General features: G+C 35.6%; 1 protein-coding gene and 1 pseudogene across 1 annotated transcript; one reads left to right on the top strand and one right to left on the bottom strand.

Moving 5' to 3' along the window:
- The first annotated feature begins 1,884 nt into the window (after positions 1-1,884).
- LOC126630159 (uncharacterized) lies at positions 1,885-4,237 on the top strand (annotated as a pseudogene).
- A 12,437-nt stretch (positions 4,238-16,674) lies between these two features.
- LOC126628130 (LIM domain-containing protein PLIM2b-like) lies at positions 16,675-19,085 on the bottom strand. The gene is made up of 5 exons (XM_050297717.1): positions 18,731-19,085; positions 18,273-18,366; positions 18,111-18,142; positions 17,729-17,818; positions 16,675-17,295 (listed from the first exon to the last, which is right to left on the bottom strand). The coding sequence occupies exons 1-5, from the start codon at positions 18,863-18,865 to the stop codon at positions 16,981-16,983; spliced, it is 666 nt and encodes a 221-aa protein (XP_050153674.1). The 5' UTR covers positions 18,866-19,085; the 3' UTR covers positions 16,675-16,980.
- Between the last annotated feature and the right edge of the window lie 7,165 nt (positions 19,086-26,250).

Consider the following 26,250-nt stretch of genomic DNA (forward strand, 5'->3'; position numbering starts at 1 on the left):
CATGTCCAATATGCAAGGAGAACGTAACATCGTCTTGGCATGCGAGAAAAGTTTGTTATCTTGGTCATCGTAGATGGCTCATTTGGGACAACGAGTGGCGTCAGAACGATAAAGCCTTCCACGGCACAAAAGAGACTCGGCTAAGACCAAGAGAATGGTCCGGAGATAAGATTTTGGATCAGTTAAATCGTTTGAATTTGGTCATTTCGGCAAAGGGGTCAGTAAGCCCAGACCAACTACATATCTAAACTGGACGCACAAGAGTATGTTATTTGAGCTCCCGTACTGGTCAAAGTTAAAATTGAGACACAACCTAGATGTTATGCATATTGAGAAAAATGTGTTTGATACTTTGGTCGGGACAATTCTAGACATTGAAGGAAAAACGAAGGACACGATCGAAGCTCACCTCAATTTGGAATGAATGGGCATTAGGTCATCCATATGGATGCAGAGAGTCGGTGGTACATTGAAGAAATGCCATCCTTTTTTTACAGTTAAGCCGAATGGGAAGAAAGAGTTTTTCAACTTTATTTCTTTTGTAAAGTTTCCAGATAGGTATGTTTCTAATATCTCGGGTTGCATGAACGTGAAGGGGTGTAAATTTTCAAACATAAAGAGTCATGATTGTCATGTGATACTCTAACGCCTTATTCCGGTTGGTATTCGACACTTATTGCCTCTTGATGTGGTGAAACCAATCGTGTTGTTGTCGAGATTTTTTTCGCAGTTGACTGCAAGGTGTTTGCTAAAGTCGGATGTTAAACAATTGCAGGACGACATTGTAAGCGTCTTATGCAAATTCAAACAGATATTTCGCCCCAACTTTCTTTACAAGTATGATTCACTTGCCAGATAAAGCATTGCTTGCCGGACCAGTGAACTGTCGATGGATGTATCCAATAGAAAGGTACTTAATTAAGCGTGTATATATATATAACATATTCATGATCAGCGAACGCTTTGAATAATTTGTAGCATACCTTTTATTTGTGCAGATATATTGGTGAGTTGAAAAAGTGTGTCTGAAACAGGGCAAAGCCCGAATGATCATTGGTGGAGGCATGGGTCGCATATGAGTCACTTACTTTTTGTGCAATGTATCTTCAAGATGTTGAGATAACTTTCAATCGTCCTCAACACAATAATGACGGTGGTGTCAGAAAAGAGAAACTGTCTGTTTTTGCCCAAATTTCGTGACCATTCGGCGATCCTGTAAAAGGCGAATCGTTACCAAAAATGACATGGAGGTAGCGCATTGGTTCATACTCAACAATTGTCACGAGGCTTTGCCATAACTTGAAGAGCATGAACGGTTGATGAAGCGGGAACATCTTTCACATTTATATGCCAAGAAGCATCGTGACTTGTTTCCTTTATGGTTTCACGCACGTGTAAGTTGTATGTGGTTTGAATTGAGCATATTTTCCAACTTGTTCATGCCTGTCTTTAAATTTGGTTACACTAACAAGTTAACTTTTTGTATATGTTATATTAGATGAACAAATTGAAGGAATTGAATTCACCCTCTTACGATGAAGAATTATATAACTTTGCGAGAGGACCACTTCATGTTGAATTGTTCTCGGGTTGTCATGTAAACGGGGCAACACGTGATGACAAGTTGTCTGCTCAAAATAGTGGTGTCCATGTCCCGGGTGCGGGTGACAGTGAAGACGTTGATTTCTATGGCAAACTAACTTGTGTAGTACAATTGCTTTACAAAGACAGGTGTCAAGTGATACTGTTTAAGTGTCTTTGGTTTGATACAAACCCATATAACCGAACGAGTGTTAAGAAATTAAGAATGTTGGTAACCTACTTATTACTTTGGCTGCTAATTGATTAGTTTCTAATGTTATAATTTTATGGTTCAAAAAGTGTATAGATGTCGTATTTGATCACTCGTCGTCGGAGTGTGACCAATGCGCCTCCCACATTATCAGCATCTACTGCTCCATGCATGAGTGCTCCATTGAATGGGGAGCCTACTCCCTTTATTGAGGCTACTCCTACGGCGTCCCAGGTGCATATCTCATCAATGTCATCAGTGTCCGTTCACCCGCTCAGTGCACGGCGGCCTCACCGGCGCCGCCGCAAGCCAGACCCTTCTGATCACACTTCCTTAGCATCCAAAGTTGAGGGTGAGGCCTCCCAGCCAGGTAGTTTTTTTTCTAATTCTCGATCACTACGTTGTATTTTTTTTTCATTTTAAAATTATTATTTTTATGATGCTAAAAATTTGCTGGATTGTGAAAATGTGTTGTGGGTTGTGAATTACTGTTATTTTAATGTTTTAAGGTTTTGGGAAAGGCTATACTATTAGGGGAAGTTATGTTGAATTTTCTGTGCAAATTTAAGCTTAGGGTTTTCACCATTTAAGTATTTTTGGCCAGCTAAAAAAAAACTAGGGGGCCTAGTCGAATGCTGAAGCCAGCACCAAGTGTACGTTTGACTGGCTCCAAGATCAAGATTGAGTATGACCCGGTACATCGTAGAGCTACTACAGCACAACAGCATAGCATCGTTGTTAGTAGCTGTGGTGTTGTTATTAAACAAAATTGTCTTATGCAGTGGGAGAAGTGGGCAGAAATTCCGGATATGACAAAGGATTTGGTGCGAGACAAGTTGTCAGTTAGTATATTAATTTTTAGCCTTTATAATGAAGTTGTCTGTTAGTATATTAATTTTTAGCCTTTAACTACTTGGTTCTTCATAAAAATATTGTTCTTCTTGATGTTCTATATATTCATTTTGACTTACTGGATTACTTAGGTATGTTTCGAATCTGGTAATGAAATTCAGTCATCTAACTCTTTTATCTGGTTATTTAATTCATTTTGATCTATTTCATCAATTTTTGAAATTAACTCTTCTGTTTCTTTTTCAAATTCATAAGCTAATCTTATCGATTCTTGTTTATTATAATCTTGTACTTTATGCCATGTCTGAGTTGCTTGTGATTCTTGCATTCTTTTCTTCATCTAAATAAACAAATTCGGATTCACTATCATTTTTTTAGTTTTGTTTACAAATATTAAAAACTAAAATATATTATCTTAATATTATTAAATTTCTTACTATTTTTTTGTTGTTTTTCATATTCGTAGGTCATTTTTGATCTTGATGATATATCCCCCGAGGTCAAGGCCTACTTAGATGAGACCTTAGCAACCCGGTACAAACATTGGAAGAACTATCTTCACACGCATTTTAAGCTATGGGATACTTCGGAGATTGCTTGCCTAAGTGGTTGCCCAAACGAGTTGAAGGACCGGCCATAGGATTGGGAGTGGCTCTGCAAACATTTTACGGACCCAAAATTTGTGGTATGTACATAATATTTTAATAATAATTTCTTATTGTTTTAGTTATTTTTTTAAGCTTTTTTTATTAATTTATTTCAAATAGTCGCACTAACATGTACATTGTGTGTTTAACAGAAGAAATCTATTGCTAGCAAGATAGCTCGGGAGTTAAAGACACTTTTTCACCATTCTGGTTCGAATCCCTTTTCGTATAGGCTTGAGGCACGACGTCAGGTAAAAGTATATTAATTTAGAAATTTTATACAATTTATTTATTATTATTGATTAATAAAATTTTCTTAATGTTTTTTTTTTTCTTCAGTAGGGTTTTAAGTTCTCAGAGATCGACATGTTCGAGGACGTTTATGTTCGATCTGAAGATGCGAACATTGAGCATCTTCATGTAAGTAAATGTAATTGTTATTATTCTTATATGTATGCATGAATTGTTCAAATATTATTTATATATATGTTTTTTCTTTGTTATTACAGGCTCTTATGGTGGAAAAGCGCACTGCTGTTATCCAAGAAGCAACATCGCAGCTTCCCCCTGAGACCCCGATTGAGGACATCCCGGTACCCGAGGATGCAGGTTTTCAAATCCTGACTGATGTCTTGGATCAGAACCTCGGTCGTCGTCACGGCAAGGTTGTTCGGGGCATGGGGAAAGCACGAGTTCGTGAGACTGGTGCCTCTTCTTCCAGATCGAACACTGCAGAGGTCGATTCATTAAAGGAGAAAATGACAACCTTACAGGGTCAGCTTGAGGTCCAAGGCGAGCAGATAAGGACCCAGGGCAAGCAGCTGCAGGCCTATGCTGGCCACATGAGAGACCTTGTACGATCCATACAGATGACTGGCCTCTAAATCTCGCTACCAGTACCTGATCTTGCTACACCTTCGACTTTCTAACCACTTCACCCTACTGATACCCAGTAGCCATTTCACCATGAAGATTACTTGTAATTTTTTTCTTTTTCATTCGGACATATACAATACATTTCCATATATATATATATATATTATAATTAAATATTTTTCTTTGGTTAATTAATTATTGTTTAGAATTTTAATTACAATATTATTAAAAAATTAAGAAAATAATATTTTTGACCATTTCTTAAAAAAAAAAAAAATTTGACCAAAAACCGAAAATCCACTTTGTGCGACGTAGGCTACGTCGCGCAAAGTCAAGCGACGTAGCCTACGTCGCGCAAAGTGTATTTGCGCGACGCATGTAACCCTTCATCGTGCAAAACTATTTTACGCGACGCAGCCTACGTCGCGCAAAGTAGTTTTGCGTGATGCAGATTACGTCGCGCAAAGTTATTTGTGCGACGAAGGGTTACATGCGTCGTGCAAAGCCTTCTGTCACTACCTTGCCGCGACAGTTTGCGCGCGACGAAGGTGCGTTGGACAAAGTTTTGCGCAACGTTTTTTGACTTTACGCGACGAAGGACCTGCATCGCGTAAAGTGTTTTTTTTACTAGTGCATGGACATGTTGTGAGAGTACAGCTGGAGGAATCGAACTTCATAGCTTTCGGTTGTAAATATTAAAAGTTTCTATAACGACTTAACTTTCGATTACATGATACAAAGTCAATTGAGTTTCTATAACGACTTAACTTTCAATCGTAAATATTAAAAGTTTTTATAATTGAATACTAATTAAGCTTTTGAAATTGGTAACTCAGACTGCAAAGACAAAATAAAAATTGTTGGCTATGATAATATTTATGGACTCTGCACTACCCGGTTAATTTGCATGCATCGCCAACGGGGAATGGGGTCGCAAACTAGTGATATTGTGACTTTGAGTGCAAATGTTGTTTTAATTGCGATATTGGAGATGAGGAAATCAAAATATTGCTTGTATCTTTGATGAGTCGAGTATATATTATATATTTACCCTATTTTTAATATGTTTATGTAATTATTTTGGTGAAATTTTGATACTTTGTGAAATATTTTCAATGTAGGACATGCGACTTCCTCTTGAGTGAAAAGTGATCAAACAGATGAATTTTGGAGTGATTCCAATCGAAGGATATTCGTGGGTCTCTCACATTGTTCGTGTACAAGTTTTAGATTTTTCTACCGAACATTTACAAAAATGAAATAAAGGTCCAGCGTGCAGTGTAGCCAAAGTGACGTCTTTGGGCTTATTTGAACTTTTTGATGTCCAAGATGGTCTATTTTGGGTTCGGACCCTTCTGGAGATATGTTGAGAATGTCTTCAGCTTTTAAATAAGATATTTTGGGCTTGTTTTGAAGCTGTCTAGGGTCCAAAACATGGATGTTTTCTCTGCTGGCAGATTCTCCTTGTCAACTATGGATTATGTTTCATAGTTTCTCTTAATTTATTTTGTTTCCTAACTTTGTTCTAAGACCTTTTCTAGGAAGAATTTGACAATCTAAGTAGTATAATAAGCCTTTTGGCCGGCCCTAATCTTCTTCTTCTCTATCGATTTTCGAGAAAGGAATTCAGCCAAAGTGACTTTTACATTCAAGGTGTTTTCAATCTTTTTCTATTTCAATAAAATTCCTTTGGGTTTTAATTAAGAATATGCGTAACTAATCTCTTTTATTAGGTTGAGGCCACGAGCCTTAGTAAGAATATGTAGTTTCTTTTCAATTTTCTTTTAATATTATGCATGCATGTTTTGAATTGTTAATCACTGTTTTAAACTATCTAAGTGTCTTGTTGATTCGGGACCATTAGGATATTTAGAAAAGTAATTTGACGCAATTTTGATTGGAGGGCGGTCCTTGAAATTGACGAAGGCTTCTTGTGGTTAAATTGTAATTTCACTTAAGATGAATACCACGTCTTAATGGTTGCATGGTTTTTCAAAGGGTTTTTACAAAACTTAATGAGTCTTGCATGTTTAGATTTGATCTAAATACCATAGACAGGTTGCATGTGTCATATACGTTCTAAATTGGGGGTCCAAATGGAGCATACTTTAGGAAAACCTAAGGGGTTTTTGAACATTAGTCCTTGCAAAAGATTAAAATTCAAAAAAAAAAAAATCTGGTGCTAGATTACATATTCAATTTAATCCCTTGAAGTGAACTTTTATCAAAATTTATATTCAATTTTTTTTTATTTAATGTGTATTTTTATTTAATCTCTTCACATTAAATTTTAATTTTATTAATATGCACATATTTAGTTCTTTATTTATAAATGAACATAAATGAGAAAATATTAAAAGAAATTTGTGATAAAAAAATATCTAAATACGTATGTGTACAAAAATGATTGTGCCAATGTAACAACCCGTCCCCAAAAACTACGGTTTTTATAATTTTAAAATGTGAAATTTCGAAAATGCCCTTCGAGGCGAATGCATTGACTTGTGTTGATTGTCTTGTCATGACACGTAAGGTTCGTTTTCTTGGTGTATCCTCATAGTACTCGTCGCTACAGACGCGTGGCCGCAAACGAAACGCGATTTGGAGTTATTAACGAATGAAGTCAAGGGAAAAATTGTAAATTTATTATTTTCTAGAATGCTCCAGATTTTTTGAGCAAAATCTGATAGAGCCACGTGTGTGGCCCAGATTAAAGAAAATGGTGATGGGCGGTGGAGATAGGAAATAAAGGAGGAACAGGGCAGAGAAATGGAGGAATGAGGAGAGGAGAGAGAAAGGAACAGACGAATCAGAAAGAGGGAAAATGAAGGGAAAGGAGAGAGGAAAGAAAAGGGGGAAACGAGCTCACCCGCCGACCCGTGTACCTGACGGTGACCTGGTTTGATTCCGGCCGATTTCCACCATTTTTTAGTTAAAATTTACCATTCCATCACCCAAAAGCTATTCCACAACTCCCTATCTACCATCTTAGCTCAAATTTGAGGGCCTTTGAGTTAATTTCATGAAAGAAGAAGCACGATGCTGACGACATCATTGCCGGTGATTCGCCATTTTTGAATGAAATCCTGTCGATCTCCACCACCATTAGATTTCCCTTGAGCTCTATAACAAAGTCTAATCAGTTGTAGGGGTGGTGGAACACCGAGGAAGGAGAATCAAAGCACACCCAAACCTAGGGTTCCGACAGGTTTTTGTGAAATTGAGGTGTTTCTCGGCCAAATTGGACTTGGCCACTGGTATGAAAATTGTTCCTTTTACTGAGATCTACTTGTCTATAAAATTTGGTAATTTTTTGAAATAGTTGATTTTTCCAACGAGTCAAGGCAGCGTGTGGATCGAGACGTCCCTTGACCTTCCTAGGTTAAATTTGAATACCCTGATTCCATTTGTGAGATCTGACTGAAGAATTTCCATCGTTTGAACGTAGTTCCATTAAGGTCCGCCGCTGGATTATTATAGCAATCGACAATTTGACCGTTGAATCGTCACCAAAATTCAATACGTTATAGTACGTAATATTTAAGAGCATAGGAACTTACGGATCAGGAATCCGATGCTCGGCATCTTCCCGAATTAGAATTGTAAGTTCATAAAATAAAACGTTGACCGACTCTTGAATTTGCAATTGGCGGAGATCCACTTGTTGGATCGTAATGAAACTTTAGAATGATGTTTTAGAAGCATAATGTGGATCTTTGGAAGTTACGGATTAGAAATCCAAGGTGCAGATTTTCCAGATCGAGTTACGTAGGGTTGTAGACCCTACTGTTGATCTTTGACCGACGGTTGACTTTTGGTCAATGGGTCTCAAATCATTCTAAAACGCCCTTAGGGATGTGTTTTAACGTAAATTACGAGTTATATTGATAAGGATTCTGGGATGTGGTTTGATAATTGCTCTGAGATGTTATTTTGGTTATATATATATATATATATATGCTTTACATTTTCCAAGAAATTGTTTTAAATGGATTTACGTTTTTAAATGTCATGTCAATTGCATTGCATTTTAGCATATGCTTTAGTATAAATATGCATATTATTGCAAGTCGCTGTGGACGCCCAGGTAAGTTTCAGGTGAGTACATATTGATGATAGTAATTGCAGTGGGTAAGGTTATGTTTAGATGCATTTAGAGCGCATTATCCTGCACTCCGGTGTTAGTGCTTCGCCCCGAGGCCAAGGTCTAGCCTTCACGTGATCGTTCACCTCCTGCACCACACGCTCACCTTAGATCCAAGGCAAGTGCCAGCCTGTCGTACAAACCACATTAGGTGGTTCTAACTCATAGGTGACTTGCGATACTTCGCACATCCTTCACGTGATCGTAGCACTTGAGCGTATCTATTTACACCCAGCCTGTCGTACAGACCACATTAAGTGGTCCCGACTTGTGTGCAGGAATTGCTAGATGAGCTATAGGTTCAGCCGTACAAGTCACGTTAGGTGACTCCGGCTGGCATATCATTTCACATTGATTCATTTCACCTGGCTTACTTATTTTATTACTAAGATACTTGACATGGCATATACTTGGTTTTCACTACTCTCGAGCATGATTTCTATATATATATGTATTATTATTTTCTGGGAAATTATACGGGTTTTACGGTGAGGGTTTATTATTTTTTGAAAGAGAAATGGTTTCAAAAAGCTTTGTTTTTGCCCACTCATGTTTTCTGTTTTTCGTCCCTCCAGGTTTTAGCTGCTGAAAGTTCGTATCGACGAGGATTCTTGGCGAATCGCAGTATAGGTGGCTATCTTTGAGGGTATGATCCTTACCCACACTACTGTACTTTACTTATGCTTTGACGTCGCGTGTGAAATGGGTTCATTCCCGCTCACAGCGCACCCTTGTCTTTAGACATTATTAGGTTTAAATTTATTCACATTTTCCACATCACTATACTTTATGGCTTTGTTACCTTCTAGGTGTCGGCCAACACAGCTCGATTCGGAGTCCTAATGGACATTCCAGGTCAGGGTGTGTCAGCTGATATATATAAAATTGACTTTTTTGTACTGAAATATTTGTAGCTACATGATTGTACCGAAATATATTATAATGAATCTAAATGTATGTATCGAAATGTATTATATTAAATTAATGTACCTAAATGTCAATACTGAAATGTATGTACCAAAATATTCGTACTGAAATGTATGTACTGAAATATAGTATATTGAATTAATGTACCTAAACGTCAATACTCAAATGTGAGGTATTAGGTTCGAATCTCGTGGATGGCGAATTCGATACCAAATTAAGTTGTCTATTGTGTGGCTTAGCCGAACCCCTCTCCCCCCGACCTTAAAGTAAAATATATCGTTGTACTAAAAAATAAAAAAATAAACTCAAATGTGTGTACCATAATATACGTACCAAAAAGCATGTATATGTTTATATCGATGAATTAATGTACCTATATGTATGTATCGATGGATATACCGAAATATTCAAATGTATTAATGTACCTAAATGAAGAACATACAAAATTGTTATCAAACTATATATTAAAAAATAAAAAATTAGTTGCCTAAATGTAGAATTAAAATATATTATGATAAATGAAATAAAAATTAAATTTAAATATAATTAATACATTAAAATAAGAATAAAAAGATAAATATAACATCAAAATATAACTAATAAATGAGATGATTAAATGTACTAGGGACTAAAATTGGATTTTAATCTTATAGAAGGTTATAGTCTAAAACTCATCTTTTTTTAAGGATTAAAATGAAGTTTTCTAAAATAATAAACACAAATATGTTTAAGCCTTTTACACACTTTGTTTGACATATTCAATCCGATGTTTAGAAACAAAAAAATGTGTGAGAAGTTAAAAAGTGTGTGTGAAATTCACTTCACATAAAACAAAGACAAAATAAAAATTGGTAAGTACTTTGATAACTTAAATGGAATGGATTTGTAGGTATTGTTACAATCTGATGGCTAGAACCAAAAAGAGATGTGTGAGAAAATAAAAAGAATGAAATCACTTCACATAAAACAAAGGCAAAATAAAAATGGTAACTACTTTGATAACCTAAATGGAATGTGTTCATTGCACCATTAAGTCCATTACTATAGTGCAATGAGATGTGAAAAATAAATACGCCAACACTACTACAATATTACCTTTAGGTGTCAGATGATGGTGGCAGTTTAATAAGCCATTATGTCGGATAAAAGATATCCGACACATCATTCAGTTAGTGTCGAATAACAATGAAACCATGTCGGTTATATCCGACATAAATTCCTGTAGGATATTTAGTGTCGGATGCAACAACCATAAAATTATTATAACAGCCAGTATTTCCTTCTTTTTTTTATAAATATTTTTAACATATTCCGATGGTTTTTAAGTTAATGGTGGCGGTTATAACCGACATAAATTGACTATTTTATTATTTTAGTTTCTGGGGGTTATTATTTTAGTATTTTGGCGGTTATAACCGACATGAACAAAGAAAAATTTTGGGCGGCTACCTGAATAATCTCTGAATGTTTCTTTTTTTTTCACTCATGGTCACGTTATCTAAATTTTGAATTTTTTTTTTTTTTTTTTTGCGATTTTTTACACATGCTATCTCGAAGTATATACAACCATATTTGACGGTTGGATCGTTGAAACTAGTTTCATAGAATGCATATCCTATCAAATTGATAGATTTAACAAACACTTAAGAGTTAATGTTATACTTCCATTAAGTATAAAATAAGATTTATCCACTAGTGTAAATATTTTTGAAGATCAAATTCATTCATTGCATTCTTATAGGGTCGAGGAGTGTAGCTGTAAAAAATCATCAAAATCGGAGCTAAAATAACTGTTAAATTGTGGTTTTTCATTTATAACTGTTGAAAACTTTTGTTCTGTTACCTAATCTCTAAATGTTTGTTTTTTGTGATTTTTTACGTATACGATCTCAGAGTGTGTACAAATAAGTTTGATAGTTAGATTATTGAAAAAAGTTTCGTAGAATGTGTATCGCGTCAAAATGGTAGATTAAATAAACACTTAAGAGTTAATGTTATACTTCCATTAAGTATAAAATAAGATTTTGTGGTATTTACTAGTGTAAATATGTTAATTGAATATCAAATTTATTCATTACATTCTTATAGGGTCGAGGAGTGTAGCTGTAAAAAAAAATCATTAAAATCGGAGCTAAAATAACCGTTAAATTGTGAATTTTCTTTTATAACCGTCGAAAATTTTTGTTCCGTTAACTAATCTTTGAATGTTTGTTTTTTGTGATTTTTTACGTATGCAATCTCGGAGTGTGTACAAACAAGTTTGACGGTTAGATCATTAAAAAAAGTTTTGTAGAATGTGTATCGCATCAAAACGGTAGATTAAATAAACACTTGAGAGTTAATGTTATCCTTCCATTAAGTATAAAATAATATTTTGTGGTATCCACTAGTGTAAATATTTTAAATTGAAGATTAAATTTATTCATTACATTCTTATAGGGTCGAGGAGTGTAGCTATAAAAAATCATTAAAATTGGAGCTAAAATAACCGTTAAATTGTGATTTTTCGTTTATAACCGTTGAAAACTTTTGTTCCGTTACGTAATCTCTAAATGTTTTTTTTTTACGATTTTTTACATATGCAATCTCGGATTGTGTACAAATAAGTTTGACGGTTAGATCGTTGAAAAAAGTTTCATAGAATGCATATCGTGTCAAAATGGTAGATTAAACAAACACTTAGAGTTAATATTATACTTTCATTAAGTATAAAATAAGATTTTGTGGTATCCACAAGTGCAAATATTTTAAATTGAAGATCAAATTCGTTCATTGCATTCTTATAGGGTCGATGAGTGTAGCTGTAAAAAAATCATTAAAACCGGAGCTAAAATAAACGTTAAATTGTGATTTTTTGTTTATAATCGTTGAAAACTTTTGTTCCGTTACCTAATCTATGAATTTTTCTTTTTTTTTTTGTGATTTTTTACATATGTGATCTTGTAGTATCTACAAACAAGTTTGACGGTTAGATCATGGAAACTAGTTTTGTAGAATGCATATCTCCGTTAAATTTGCCTAAATTTTGAAGTGGGAAAAGTAATTTGTGCTAAATTTTTATTTATGTTTTTCAAGTATTGATTAGACAATATTTAGTTTGTGTGATGACATTTTCATTGTACAATTATCTTTTTGTTTCTTTATTGTATATTTTACATGGGTTATTATCTATTAAACCAAACAATTATTTATTCTTTTTGTTTCTTTATTGCATATTTTACATGAGTTATTATCTATTAAACCAAACAATTATTTATTTAATTTTTAAAAACGTATTCTATTTAAATACATGTTATTTATTAAACCAAACAATTATTATTTTATTTTTTAAACTTGTAACAAACTTTTGGGGGGATTTTTGTTGCCATTTTTTCTGTCGGTTGTAACCGACAGTAATGAAAATTTTCTGTCGTGTTTATTTTAAAAAAATGTTTTTGTCATTTTTAACCGACAATAATGAAAATTTTTCAAAATAAAACCCCTCAATCTCTTCCTTGCGCCGGTGCCTTCTCCCTTCCCCCTTCCTTCCCCCTTTTCTCCTCTCCGCATTTCCTTCTCCTTCTCTTCTCCCCTTCTCCTTCTCGCTTTAATCACCATGGATGAACAAGGCAGAAGCTATGCAAGCCCTTGAGCACAGAGACAAGCAAAGCGCTGTAAGTCCTTCCACATACTTCCACGTATGATTTAATTTATGTTTTTGTTGGATATGAATAATTCATATTTTGGAAGATATTAGTAAAGGCTCCATCTTATTGGGATTTCATAGATATTTAGGGATTTATTTGTTCATTATAGTCCTTTTTTCAAAAGATATTTAGGGATTTTATAGTTAAATTGCTTATATATAATGTTATAAATACCCAAAAAAAATTGTATTTGCGTGAAAAAAAAATGTATTGAAGAAATATATGGATTTCAAATGATCCATTTATCAAATTCGTAACTTTATCATTTGACATTAAATTATTTAATTTTTTTTTTCAAATGTCACTTACTACTATGGTTTAGTTGTATGATTCTCTATTTGCAAGTGAAAGATCTTAGATTCGAATATTGTAAGTAGTAAGTTCATAACCGACGAGTTTTGTTCTACTAATTATGACTAGCTCATTGTGTGGCTATACCCAAATCTCATCACCTTTGTGTTTTATTTCAAAAAAAATTTATTAGTAGTTAATCAGGTTCAAATTAATAATAAAATAAATAAATTTTGGGGGGGACTCTGTAGAATAGATTGACTGAATCGGTCATTATTCTTGATCGTAACCAACGAGTTTTATTCTTGAAAGTGGTTTTTTTTATTTATTATTAATATATTTTCTGTCGGTTTTATCCGACAGAGAATGCTCTTATTTATTCATTATTAATAAATTCTCTATCGGTTATATCCGACACAAGTTCTATCGGTTTTAGAGTATTTTCTGTCGGTTTTATTAGATAGAGAATGCTCTTATTGATTCATTATTAATATATTTTCTGTCGGTTATATCCGACACAATTTCTGTCGGAAAATTCATTTCTTGACATTGGCAATTTTGTTGCTTATTATATCCGTCATTGCATCTATTTTCTATCGGATTTTGCTTAATATCCGACAGTAATATACGTTTCTTGTCGGTTACTATAGCGACACTAATAAATGGTTCCATAGTAGTGCAAATACAATAAATCCTTCCCTACACATATAATCCATATAGGATCTGGTATATCATTCACAACCACGTTGGCGGGTTCCCTAATTAACATCTGTAGTTCTATTATTGTAAGGACTACCACTATTGGAATTAATAGCATAGAAAATCCCATCACTTAACCCATCATAGTATCTAACCCGAAAGTAAAATAGGTTATTCTTATCACTTTAATCACTTATGAGAAGACGTCTTGGACTTGCAGAGAAAACACAAACACGAGGACAAGGGTTGGTGAAAGCTCTTCTATGCACCACTGCTCCTTGATCACGAACTGAGGGGGAGTTCTAGGTTTTGTGATGGTGTTAGCACTATGCACATGGACCTCCACCTTATATATAGTGCTCAATGCTTTTAGAATCCTACCCACAAACGTATTCAAGAAACCCTAATAAGCCTATAACTAGAATACTAAAGCCCATAAGATTACTTTCATTACAAGAATCCCTTATTGCCTGAGTAATTAAATCGGTCATCACTACTACTGAAGCACAAGGAATAGCTCACCAAATAGAACTCCAGCTCTAATGTTTCTTGGATATAACTATGCAAACCAATTAGGGTTGAACTTTTGAGTTTAAATCCAACATATTCAACATCCCAAGTATAATATACACAGTAAAATTTCCATTCTTTCTTACACATAATTAAATATATATTGAGTAGAATCACGTTTATACATTCAAACTAAGTGAAGGTTGATAGGATTTAAGGTCGTTCTCCACATGGACTGTTAAAACAATTTATAATAAAATCAAATCTTAATTAATTAATTAAAGCAAAGTTTTTGAAAAGGTTAATTTTAAGACCTAAAATAAGAAAGATGAATTTAACTAAAAATATTAAAGAAATCGGCAACAACAAAGAAACATAAAAGAATTTAAGAATCAAGTTGTAAACTAGGTTTTTGCCGCCACCTTAACAATTCTACGTAATTCTACCAATTACTTATGACTTATACATGCATATTTTGAAGGTTAAGTTTTTAGAAAACTTCATTTTAATCCTTAAAAAATATGAGTTTTAGACTATAACCGTGTGTAAGATTAAAATCCAATTTTAGTCATCTCATTTATTAGTTATATTTTGATGTGTATTTTATCTTGTTATTCCTATTTTAATGTATTAATTACATTTAGATTTAATTTTTATTATTTCCCTTGTTTTATTTGCCTGGGATGCAACGTTGACTGTGCACCCGTTACACCTTTTGCATGGGGATCAGCTTCCATTCTAGTTAATGGTTCTAACATTAGGGGGAGTTTTTGTTGCTTCCTTTAAAAATGACAATGTCATACCTCATCTTACGATTTTGTTCCAATGTCAAACCTCCATTAGTTTTTCTGTTAATTTCTCTGTTAAATGCTGACGTGGCTAGAGACGGGACCCACTAACTAATCCAACTGGATTAAAAAATAACAAAATATATTTTTAATAATTAAATATTAAAAAAATAAAAATAAATAAAAATTAAAAAATAAACAAATAAAAAATGGCCTAGGATGCAGGCCTAACCTTTCCTCCACTCGCACCAACCCTTTTTCTTCTTCTCTTCGACAGCTCACCCATCCCTCCAAATGCGATGGCCGATCAAAGCTCCGACGACCCAATCGCTAACTACAGCGAAACGCAGCGCATCGTCCTCCTCCTAGAACTCAACCCACTTCTCCACCTCCAAAACGCAACTCCATTTCTCACCACCCTCCTTTCGGCCATCAAAACCCTTATCTCCTTCCCACCTCTCTCATCCGCTCTCTTCGCCTTCAGACCCTTTTTCTCCTCCCTCTCTCCGCTGCTCTCCTCTTCCAAGATCCCCACCTCCCTCCCCCTATCTTTCCACCTCCCAAGCCCATCTTTCAACTCTCCCCCCCCAAACCCTCAATCCTTCCCCGCATTTCGCCACGACCCATTGTTGCCACCCCGGGCTTCTAACCTTGTTGCCTCCTTGTGTTAGCTCGTGCACGATTACGATTGGGACCCCGTGGTCTGCAATCCGGTAACATGTATGTTTTCAAATTGTGATTCGATTGCTGTCAGGTCCAATTTGGTTGTTCTGTTTTCGCTCCCTTTTGGACAACCTGCAATCTACATCCCAAAACCCAAAATCCCATTACAAATTGGAGAGAGAGGGTGGTGAGTTGGTGGTTTGGTGGAGTAGAAAGAGTGTGAGAGAGAAAGACTAACAAGAGGGATAGAGAAAGATGGCGAGTTGGTGGACTCTAGCCTTGATGCCGGTGGTTGCAAAGAGAAGAGAGAGTTAGAGTGAGAGAGAGATGCGGGAGAAGATATAGAGAAGAGAGAGTGTCCAAGAGAGTGGGGGGATGAGTGAGACGTGGCACGACAGGAGAGATAGAGAGGAGAGAGAGGGTGATGGAGGAAGGTTGGGGGGACGGGTGGGGAAGAGTTTGGTGGCTACCGAAGGGAAAAAGAAAAAGGGTTGGTGTGGGTGGACGAAAAGGAAGGCCCGCATCCCTAGGACATTTTTTATTTGTTTAGTTTTTTAATTTTTTAATATTGTATTATTAAAAATATATTTTGTTATTTTTTAATCCAGTTGGATTAGTGAGTGAGCCCCTTCTCTAGCCACGTCATCATTTAACAGAGAAATTAACAGAAAAACTGACAGAGGTTTGACATTGGAGCAAATTCGTAAGATGAGATATGACATTGTCATTTTTAAAAGATAAGGTATGATAGTGTCGTTCGACCCATAGTTGAGGTAGTTTCGTGTAATTTACCAAAAAGTGAATATAGGACTTCTTTGAATCCCCGAATTCTTAACAATCATGAACTGAATACTTATTCGAACTGTTACAATTGTCAAGTTTCCCACATTAATTTCTCAAGAAAATTGAAAAAAAAGGGATACAATTAATATCCATGTGATTTTAAACACAACCAACCAAAATCAGCTGACGGTCTGAAAGTAATATGTGAACAAGTTATACATATATTTGAACAAGATGACGAGGGTTTTGCACTCAAAAGAACAAAAATGAAGTTTCCCCGTCACTCTGAAAGGCAAGAGAAGAGATGTAGCGCAAAACATTTTTAAGATTCCTCAGGTGGCTGGTCAGTCTGGTCCTTAGGTTCTGTTTCTGGTTCTGGTTCTGGTTGTGCCTCCTTGGGGGCGGCGCTGGCAGCGGCAGCTGCCTCCTCAGTTGCTTCGGCAGATGTGGCATTTTTCCTATTTGCAGCAGCCTGGAGGACATGGCTGTAGTTCCCTTTCTCTAGGAAGAGCTGAGAAAAATGGTGCTTGCAGTAAAGGACTCCATCAAGAGCTGCATACGATGAATGTGTAAGGGCACAGCCCCCATGAGCACACCTGAAGCATGACTTGTGGTAACTTTCTCCCTCCAATGTCACCTGTTTAAATTACCATCACAAATCCATAAGTCTTACCTTTCACGTCTAACGTTAGTGTACAAGTTTTGTTTTTTTTTATTTCAATGAGTTACGTTTGTTTTTGTGTCGGATTGTGGATTTACAGAAAAAAAGGAATGGTTCCTCGTATGTAAGAAGTCAAGTAGTGTCTATTAATATTTATGTATCTGCTAGCTATCCAACATGATCATAAACTTGGTAACTGCTCATATGCAATCTTGGAAAATGTTATATTTTTCAATGGCTCGTTGAAATTAAATTGGCTATATAGAACAATGTGTTCCACCCACTGCACCCTAGTTTGAATCCCCTCTCCGTAATTTATATGAATTTTAATGGAATAGAACTATAGTTTGTCAAAGAAAAAAAAAAGGCTCATTGAAATCAAATTAATCCCCTGAATTATATTACTCACCTTCTCCAGCGGATAGACTGTCTTTGAGCAAGTTGCACACTTGTCTTGGGTTCCAGAAAACAAGGCAGAGAGCTTGCTGGGGACCCTATTCTGTAGAACATCATCACAGTTCAGTTGTTTACAGTACTGCATTTTAAGAGCAAATATATCTATATATATGTATGCATGTATGTATGTATGTATGTATGTATGTACATATATATATATATATATATATGTGTATGTACATATATATAGAGAGTTTTGATCACTTGGTCCCCGTTGATCAGATCACGAAATTCCTTAGGCGGAAATCACTCGATCAGAATCCAGTGGTTGACATTATATCCAAAATGTAAAATCAGAATTTCAACCTTATTTGAATGTGACAATTTATTCATACCAGTTGTTCACCCTGCTTCTCAGCAGATTTTGCTGCAAAAATTCATTAGAAAACAAAATACTATTAGCAAACAGAAGGGAAACAAAGAGAAAAAGTAGTTGCTTAGTGCTGCAGAATAATTATAAAATATAATAATTAAAGCTAGGAAAAAAAATGTCTCACCGAAATTCTTACTGAAATTCCCAGATTCCTTGAAAAGTTGCTCGAAATGAGGTTTACAGTAGAGGATTCCATCCATGGAGGAATAGGTGCTCATCTGTCAAAATTATGTATGTTTCTTAATCATTTTCATATTTGGAAATATTTAACCAAGTTTTATGGTCTTTCAAATAAATGAAGACTCAATTATAGTTATCAAATTAACTTTGAAATGTTCATGACTCTTTAGCATTGAAATTATGCTAAATTCATCTTTCTTTGTTAGGTCTAACTTCTGAGTCATATATATAACGTGTATACGCAAGTTAAAACAACACATGCATGAGCGATTGTCCACCATTGACATGAGTTTTACAAATCAATCAATGGTTGAGAATCGTCCCCAAAACTGAAGAAAGCTTAGACACATCTGTTGCAAACCTAGACAAAGGTAAAAGGTGAAAAGCGAGAGATGTATGTACCGAGAGAAATCCCTTGCAGTGGCTGCATTTGAAGCAGGATTTATGATAAGGTACTCCTTCAAGGGACAACATTTCAGTTACATAAACAGTCTTATCACAGGCCTTGCATTTATCCAAAGTTCCTGTAAACGCCATTGTTCTCCTTATTCTAACAGATTGAAACAAAAAACCCCGAAAAATTATGCGGTCTTTGTCTTCAACTCAGGTGCCTGAGGGATCAGAGACAAGTTCAACAAGGGGAGCACCGTGCTTGCTACTGTTACCTCAGACAATTCCAAAAGGGGATTGAGTAAAGTTTCTGATCTATCTAAACAAAACCTAATTTATATCAGATTATAATGGATTTTGCAAATGCTGCTAAACGGAGGACAAGTGAATGGAGTAATTTATTGCCCTAATTGTGGAAGTTATCCGACTGGATTGGAGTAAAACAAGGTTGGTGATCTGACCTTTTCAAGAGAAAAAACACATAAAAATTTGAGATAACAAAATGATAACCAAATGTTTAGCTATTTGGTGTTTGGTAGTTATGTTGGTTAAAAATAGTATTTTTCTTAATTGTCCAATGCAGGAAATTGCAAATTTGTTTGGGCCAACCATCTGATTAGTAATGGCAAAAGATAGTGTTCAAGCAATTAGGTGGCCCTGGCCAGAAGAAAAACAACGATTGAATGATAATCTTAGCTGGAAAATATGGGTTGTTTTAAAATTACACTTATTTCCAGAATATAATCAATACAAATAAGTACAAGTCAAAAATTTTCAGCGCCCCATACTAATTGCCTTGATGTTGTTCTCAACTTGTGTATTGTTATTTGGTAGCGCATCAGGTATGAGATTTTATTATAAAATATATGAGTATAATTAGTTGCAAAACCAGTTACCATATGTTGTTTCTTCTTTTGTCAATTTTCCGATATGAAATTGTTTACATTTGTCAAACAGTACATTTGTTGCAGGAAGTTGGATTACATTGACCTTTTCTTTTCCTATAGGGCTATATCTGAATAAAACATAGCTTACAAATCATCAAAACCAGGAATTCTGAGAAGGGTAAATCGCCAAAATGGTCCCTGAGATTTGCATAACTCATCACTTTGGTCCCTAAGATTCCAAATCGATAAAAGTGGTCCCTGAGATTGTCCATCATCCATCATTTTGGTCATTCCGTTAAAAACTCCGTTAAGTGTCCTGGAGCTCTTGGCCGGAAGTTTGAGCAATTTTCAAAGCTTCGTAACTCAATTGTTTCTTAACCAAATTCGACCCATAATATATCAAAATGAAGATAGGAAGGTGTAAAATAAGATTATACCTATTTCAAAGCCCAATGGTTGCCGGAGATTGCCGGAAAATAGCCTCAAAGTTGACTGGTCCGAGTGAAAACTTGAAAACTTGCCGGAAACAGGGTAAACTTTAAACGTTCATAACTTCTTCAATACTCAACGAAATCAAGTGATACAAAAATGAAAATCATACTTCTCAACGAGACAAAGAGAATGGTACCTTTTTTTATGGCTAAATCATCTTGGTTTGGCTGGAAAACAGCTCGAAAGTGGCTGTTTTGGTCTTGAGTTAGCCATTTTCGAGCCATTTTCCGGCCGATTTAGCAATCAAAAAGGTACCATTCTCTTCTTCTTGTCGAGAAGTATGATTTTTTTTTTTTGAATCACTTGATTTCGTTGAGTATTGAAGAAGTTATGAACTTTTAAAGTTTACCTAGTTTCCGGCGAGTTTTCAAGTTTTCACTCGGACCAGTCAACTTTGAGGGAATTTGGTTAATAAACGATTGAGTTACGAAGCTTTGAAAATTGCCCAAACTTTCGGCCAAGAGCTCCAGGACACTTAAACGGAGTTTTTAACGGAATGACCAAAATGATGGATGGTGGACAATCTTAGGGACCACTTTTATCAATGTGGAATCTCAGAGACCAAAGTGATAAGTTAAGCAAATCTCAGGGACCATTTTGACGATTTACCCTTCTGAGAATAAAAATATTTCACATAACAAGAATTACATCATAACTCGCCCCATTAGAGAAAATCATGCTATATGAGTATTTGAACGACCCAACCATGGAGGCAACAAAATTTGCTGGCACAGTATGAGATCTAAGATGGTTTTTTCGTGCCGGTCAATCCTTCTCGAGCAGTTTACACCACTGTCAAGAATGTCTCGAACCACAACGTTTAATGATCGGATTCCCCTAACTTCATAAATTGCGACCTTTACATTTTTTTGGACCTATTTGTCTCTTTCGTTGATGGTATCCATGTCGAGGAACAAAGAGGAGTTTAGGAGGGCCGAGACTACTTGCTTGACCCACTGAGGTGTTACAATCGACTTTAACCTCATTACATATGGAGGAAAATGAGGATGATGGAAAAATTCAAGTCATTTCCTTTGTCTCCAGCCTGGATATGTACTACATCATAGTGTGGAATCTTCCAACCAGATGGAGCATGAGATTTTGCACTTCCAAAAAATCGGTTATCCAAATTTGTAGAAGAATTGATTATGTTACTTTGGTGTGCTTTACTACAGTCTGCAGACTCATAATAAGGGCAGATATTTGTGCCACCTTCAAGTCGGATTCCTAAATTACTTGATTATGTTACTTTGGTGTGCTTTACTATAGTCTGCCAGAGTACGTGTTCACACTTGACCTAAAAGATCAGACAAACTATTTTTTCTGTTGAGATTTAAGCTGCATACTAGCTTGAAATCCAATATAGATGATTACCCTGCAGCTGAAATTGAAGAGAATGTTGAAATCGAAGGAAGTGAAGAACTTACTATTTTTAGAAATAGCCATTAAACTTTAAATTGCGACAACTAGTTTTTCTTTCTTTTTTTAGTAAGTAGTACAACTGGTATTCTTATCCTTTGGAGTTGTACTGTGTCTTTCAATCCTCTCCCAAGTGGAAGGATCGTAGCCTCTGATAGCCTAAATGGCTGGAGATGTGTCCTTGATCCCTAAAATGTAGGATCTGAGCAATTGACTGAGTTAGGGTTTTAACTTTGTAAATGTTCTTCAATTTCATTAAACAATATATGCAGTATTCTCCTCTCCCTGTGTTCTTCACTTTTTTATGACTATTTTCTATCACAAACGTTCAATCTTTATAACTAAATCAACCTATAAACTACAGGCCTGGTACCATTCCAATCAGACAAATTATTTTGTTTTCAGAAGTTCTTCGTGTCTGCCACGTATTCAAAAATATGTCACCATTTTCATTGAGAACCTGATCTTATCAGTCAAAACTATTACAATTTTGGTTGGAATAAATTTTTAAGTTAACTTCAAGGGATGCAATAAGAAAAAAAGATCAACACGAAAAAAAGGGGAAATGGGTCAAAAACTAATGACGACAATACGCTACTTATGGTCAAAGTTTCAAGTTCATCAAATAGGTTGTCAAAGAGAAAACCAAAAGGATTAAGAATTGTGGAGGTGAGGAGAGAACAAGAGAATACCAAATAATTATCAAGGATGATCTCTTTCTTGTGTCTGGTGCTGCATTGATTAAACCAGTATGGTCATGTAACATATGATTTAAAAGGTGCCGAGCCATAAAAACAAGAAAGGCAAAGTTCAGTTTTCTTAAGCAACAAAATGCTAATTTGGGAGGAAAATTTATGGAAAAGCTGATGGGAAAGCTACCTGATACCACCGCCGCCAGTTGGTCCATTTGTATACAAAGCAGTAAACTCTCTAATGAATTGGACTGCATGTTCCTTTAGCTTGAATAACCCGTCCATTGATAGGTTGTAACATGTGCTTAGTGTAAAACAAAATGGTTAGGATTATGACAAGTGTCATATTATGATTAGTTGAGGTAGTGTTAGTTACAAATGTAAGGGATGGTATAAGCTATAAATACCATAAGGATGTATTTATGACAAAGTGAAGAAAGTAATAAGAAAGTGAAGTATTTAAGATATTTGTTTTGAAGCTTTATCTCTCTACATTTCTGGTTTCTTGATTCTTCATTGTTGACATGGTATCTTCGCAGGTCATGGCCGCCGCCATTGATTGATGATCATTTCGCTTCCGCTCACCTATCTGCTTCATGTTGTTGTTGTAGTATTGCTCTTTGCTCGTCGGTCGGTGTGGTTGTGATTCGAGTTGTAGTCGGTGCACAAACCCTAAGATTTGGGGTTTTTTGAAGTTGGTGTTCCCCATCGTTGTTGTTGATTGTCGTCGGTGCGTAAACCCTCAGATTTGGGGATTTTTTAAGTTGGTGTTTCACGTCGTTGTTGTTGATTGTCTCTTCGACAATTGTGAGGTGTTCTTCCTATAACATTCTTTCTGTTGATTGTGACTTTTTGATTCTTGATTTCGATTTCTCGATTTTGAATTCTTGAATTGTTGTTGTGGTTGCCAAGACTGTCTATATCTTGCTTCGTTACTTCTGGAGTTCAGTAGTTGAATTGTTTTCGAAGTGTTTGATTGAATTTGTTAAGATTACTTGGTGTTGAAGTAATTACTCTTTGCATAATGGTCAACCCTATTCGGTTAGCTCTCACACAGTCATCGATTTCATCTCCAATTCCAAGTGTGGGGAATATTGTCACTGTTAAACTTGATGATTCCAATTATGTAACTTGGAGTTTTCAAATAAATTTTCTTTTGGAGGGAAATGGTATAGTTGGATTTGTTAATGGTACAGTTCCATGTCCTGACAAGTTTGAAGACTCATATTCTGCGGATGGTGATGTTAATGACACTGAGTCAATTTCTGATGCTTATAAAATCTGGATGATTCATGATAAGGCCCTAATGACACTCATTGCTGCTACATTATCTCCTTTTGCATTATCATGCATAATTGGATGTTAGAGTTCCAAGGAAATGTGGAATAATCTTCGTGAAAGGTTTGCTAGCATTACTAGAACTAGCATTGTTCAAATGAAGATAGATTTGCAGAATATTAAGAAGGGGCCTGAATCTATAGATAAATATCTTCAAAGAATTAAGGAGTCCAGAGATCAATTGGTTGCTGTGGGAGTATCTATCTCAGATGAGGATATTGCTATAATTGCTCTAAGCGGCTTGCCATCAGAGTACAACACTATCAAAGCAGTGATTTGTGGTCGAGAAAACTTGGTGTCTTTAAAAGAACTTCGATCAAAGTTGAAAGCTGAAGAATCCACTCTAGAGGAAGTTAATAAGCAAATTCCATTCATGGCTGCTATAAATGTTCAGGGTAATGGAAATGTATATGACCAAGGGTCATCATCTGGTACAACATCCACAACTAGAATGCTTGGTTCAAGCAATATTTTTTTATTTCAACCCATGAATATGCCAGGTTTTTCACCAATGTAGCCAGGGTTTTCACCAATGCAAATGCAAGGTTTTCATAATCCAATGCCATATATGCCAAATATGTCTTTTGCACCCTTTGCATTTTCTTCACAGTATGCATCTGGCTCATTCAACAACTTTCGCGGCAACAATTTCAAGCCTAAAAACAAGGGCAAGAAATTTTATTCTGAATCTCAGTCATCTCAGAATGCACAACCGTTTGGGAGCAACAATTCACAAAGTTTTTCAAGTGGACAAACAAGCATTGGACAATGATATAATCCTTTTCAAATACGTCAAATTTGTGATAGGAAGGGTCACTTTGCCTTAAACTATTTTTAGAATGGATGCTAGATTTGTCACAGGAAAGGGCACACTACTGCCACCTGCTTTGACATAAACAATTCTAATGCTCCACAGTTTCCATTGAATGGTTCTCCACAGTTTCATCAACCATCTGGTAGTTCGGTTATGTACCATGCTTTTGGAAATCCATTTCATACTCCTCAAGTCATATCTCCTACTCCATATCAGGTTTCACAACCAATGGCTATGCAAGTAAGGACTAATGGGTCGCCAAATGCACCTCAACAAAAGTATTGGTTGGTTGATTCAGGTGCTACCAATCACATGACTTCAGATATCACTAATCTCCAAGTTGCAGCTCCATATCCCTTTATTGAGACAGTCACTGGTGCTGGTGGTGAAGGTTTAAGTATTGCTCATGTTGGCAAAACTTCAATTCCAACTAAATCTTATACTTTTCAACTCAACTTTGTCTTACATGTGCCTCAGTTGTCTCAAGATTTATTGTTAATGTATCAGTTGTGTAAGGACAATACATGTCAATGTATTATTGATGAATTCTCTATTTGTATACAGGACAAGGTCACAAGGAAAGTGTGGACTAAGTAATAATGCTATCTACCCAATTCCATTTTTCAAGTCTTCTAGATCACATGTGTCCTCACCAGTTGCTTTTCTTGGTCAAAAAGTGTCCTCTGAACTATGGCATTGTAGACTAGGGCATCCTACCAATCATATTCCTATTGCAGCACTTAAGAACTCATCTATTTCTATTTCATGTAATACGGATTCAACAACTTGTATTGCTTGCTTGCAAGGCAAGTTTTCCAAATTACCATTCCCTAGTGTTGCTTCAAAATTTGTTATTCCTTTTGAAGTAATTCATTCAGATGTATGGGGCCCTGCTCCAGTTAGTTCCTTAGAAGGGTTTAGGTATTATGTGTCATTTGTTGACGAGTGTACAAGGTATACTTGGATATTTCCAATCATGAATAAAGTTGCAGTGTTAAATATCTTTGCTCAGTTTCTTGCTTATGTTAACACTCAGTTTGCCACTTCTATTAAAACTTTCCAAAGTGATGGTGGGGGAGAATATGTCAGTATAGCTTTCACAAACTTTCTAAGGGTAAAGGTATTGTTCATCAAATCTCTTGCCCTTATACTCCTGAACAAAATGGGTTGGCAAAGAGAAAAAATAGGTATTTGCTAGAAACTGCAATTACCCTTCTTCAAAAAGCATCATTGTCTTCTCAATTTTGGTTTCATGTTTGTGCTACTACCTCATATCTAATCAATAGGATGCCAACACTTGTTCTTCATATGAAATCACCCTTTGAACTTCTTTTTCATGCTTTACCTTGACTTGATCACTTAAAGGTCTTTGGTTGTGTTGGTTATCCTTCAATGAAACCTTATAGACATAACAAATTAGATCCCAAAGCCACATAATGTATTTTTTGGGGGTATGCTTCATAATACAAGGGTTATATTTGTTTTTCCCTTAGCACAAATAAACTCATTGTCTCTAGACATGTTCTTTTTTACCTAATAGTTTTTCTGGTTCGCATTCCTAATTAATTAGTACCCCATCATCCTCTGGTACAACTTTTGAATCTTCTGTGGTACATCCAAACACCTTTTCACATCCTGCAGTTGTTCCCATTCCTTGTCTCCTGCAACAACAAATAACATTAGTGACCTTGTCTCTCATCAAGCATCTACCAATTCTCCATCAACTGAGTGACCATCTAACTATACAGAGTTGAATCTAGATGCAAGCACATCTCAGGTTGACAATCTTCAATCAATTCATGTTTCTAATCTTAGCTGTCATCCAATTCAAACCAGATCCAAGTCTGGTATTGTAAGGAAAAAAGACAGCCTTCACAGTTCAAGTTCATA

This window comes from Malus sylvestris, chromosome 7 (genome assembly GCF_916048215.2).
Source record: "Malus sylvestris chromosome 7, drMalSylv7.2, whole genome shotgun sequence".
NCBI lineage: Eukaryota > Viridiplantae > Streptophyta > Magnoliopsida > Rosales > Rosaceae > Malus > Malus sylvestris.

What these genes read in the sequence shown, in the direction of transcription:
- LOC126628130 (XM_050297717.1), bottom strand. Translation starts at nt 18,865, where the DNA reads ATGGCGTTTACAGGAACTTTGGATAAATGCAAGGCCTGTGATAAGACT. An exon ending in GAATTTCAGTAAGAATTTCG is followed by an intron (nt 18,143 to 18,272) that starts GTGAGACATTTT and finishes GAATTTTTGCAG; the next exon opens with CAAAATCTGCTGAGAAGCAG. An exon ending in AGAAGCAGGGTGAACAACTG is followed by an intron (nt 17,819 to 18,110) that starts GTATGAATAAAT and finishes GATGTTCTACAG; the next exon opens with AATAGGGTCCCCAGCAAGCT.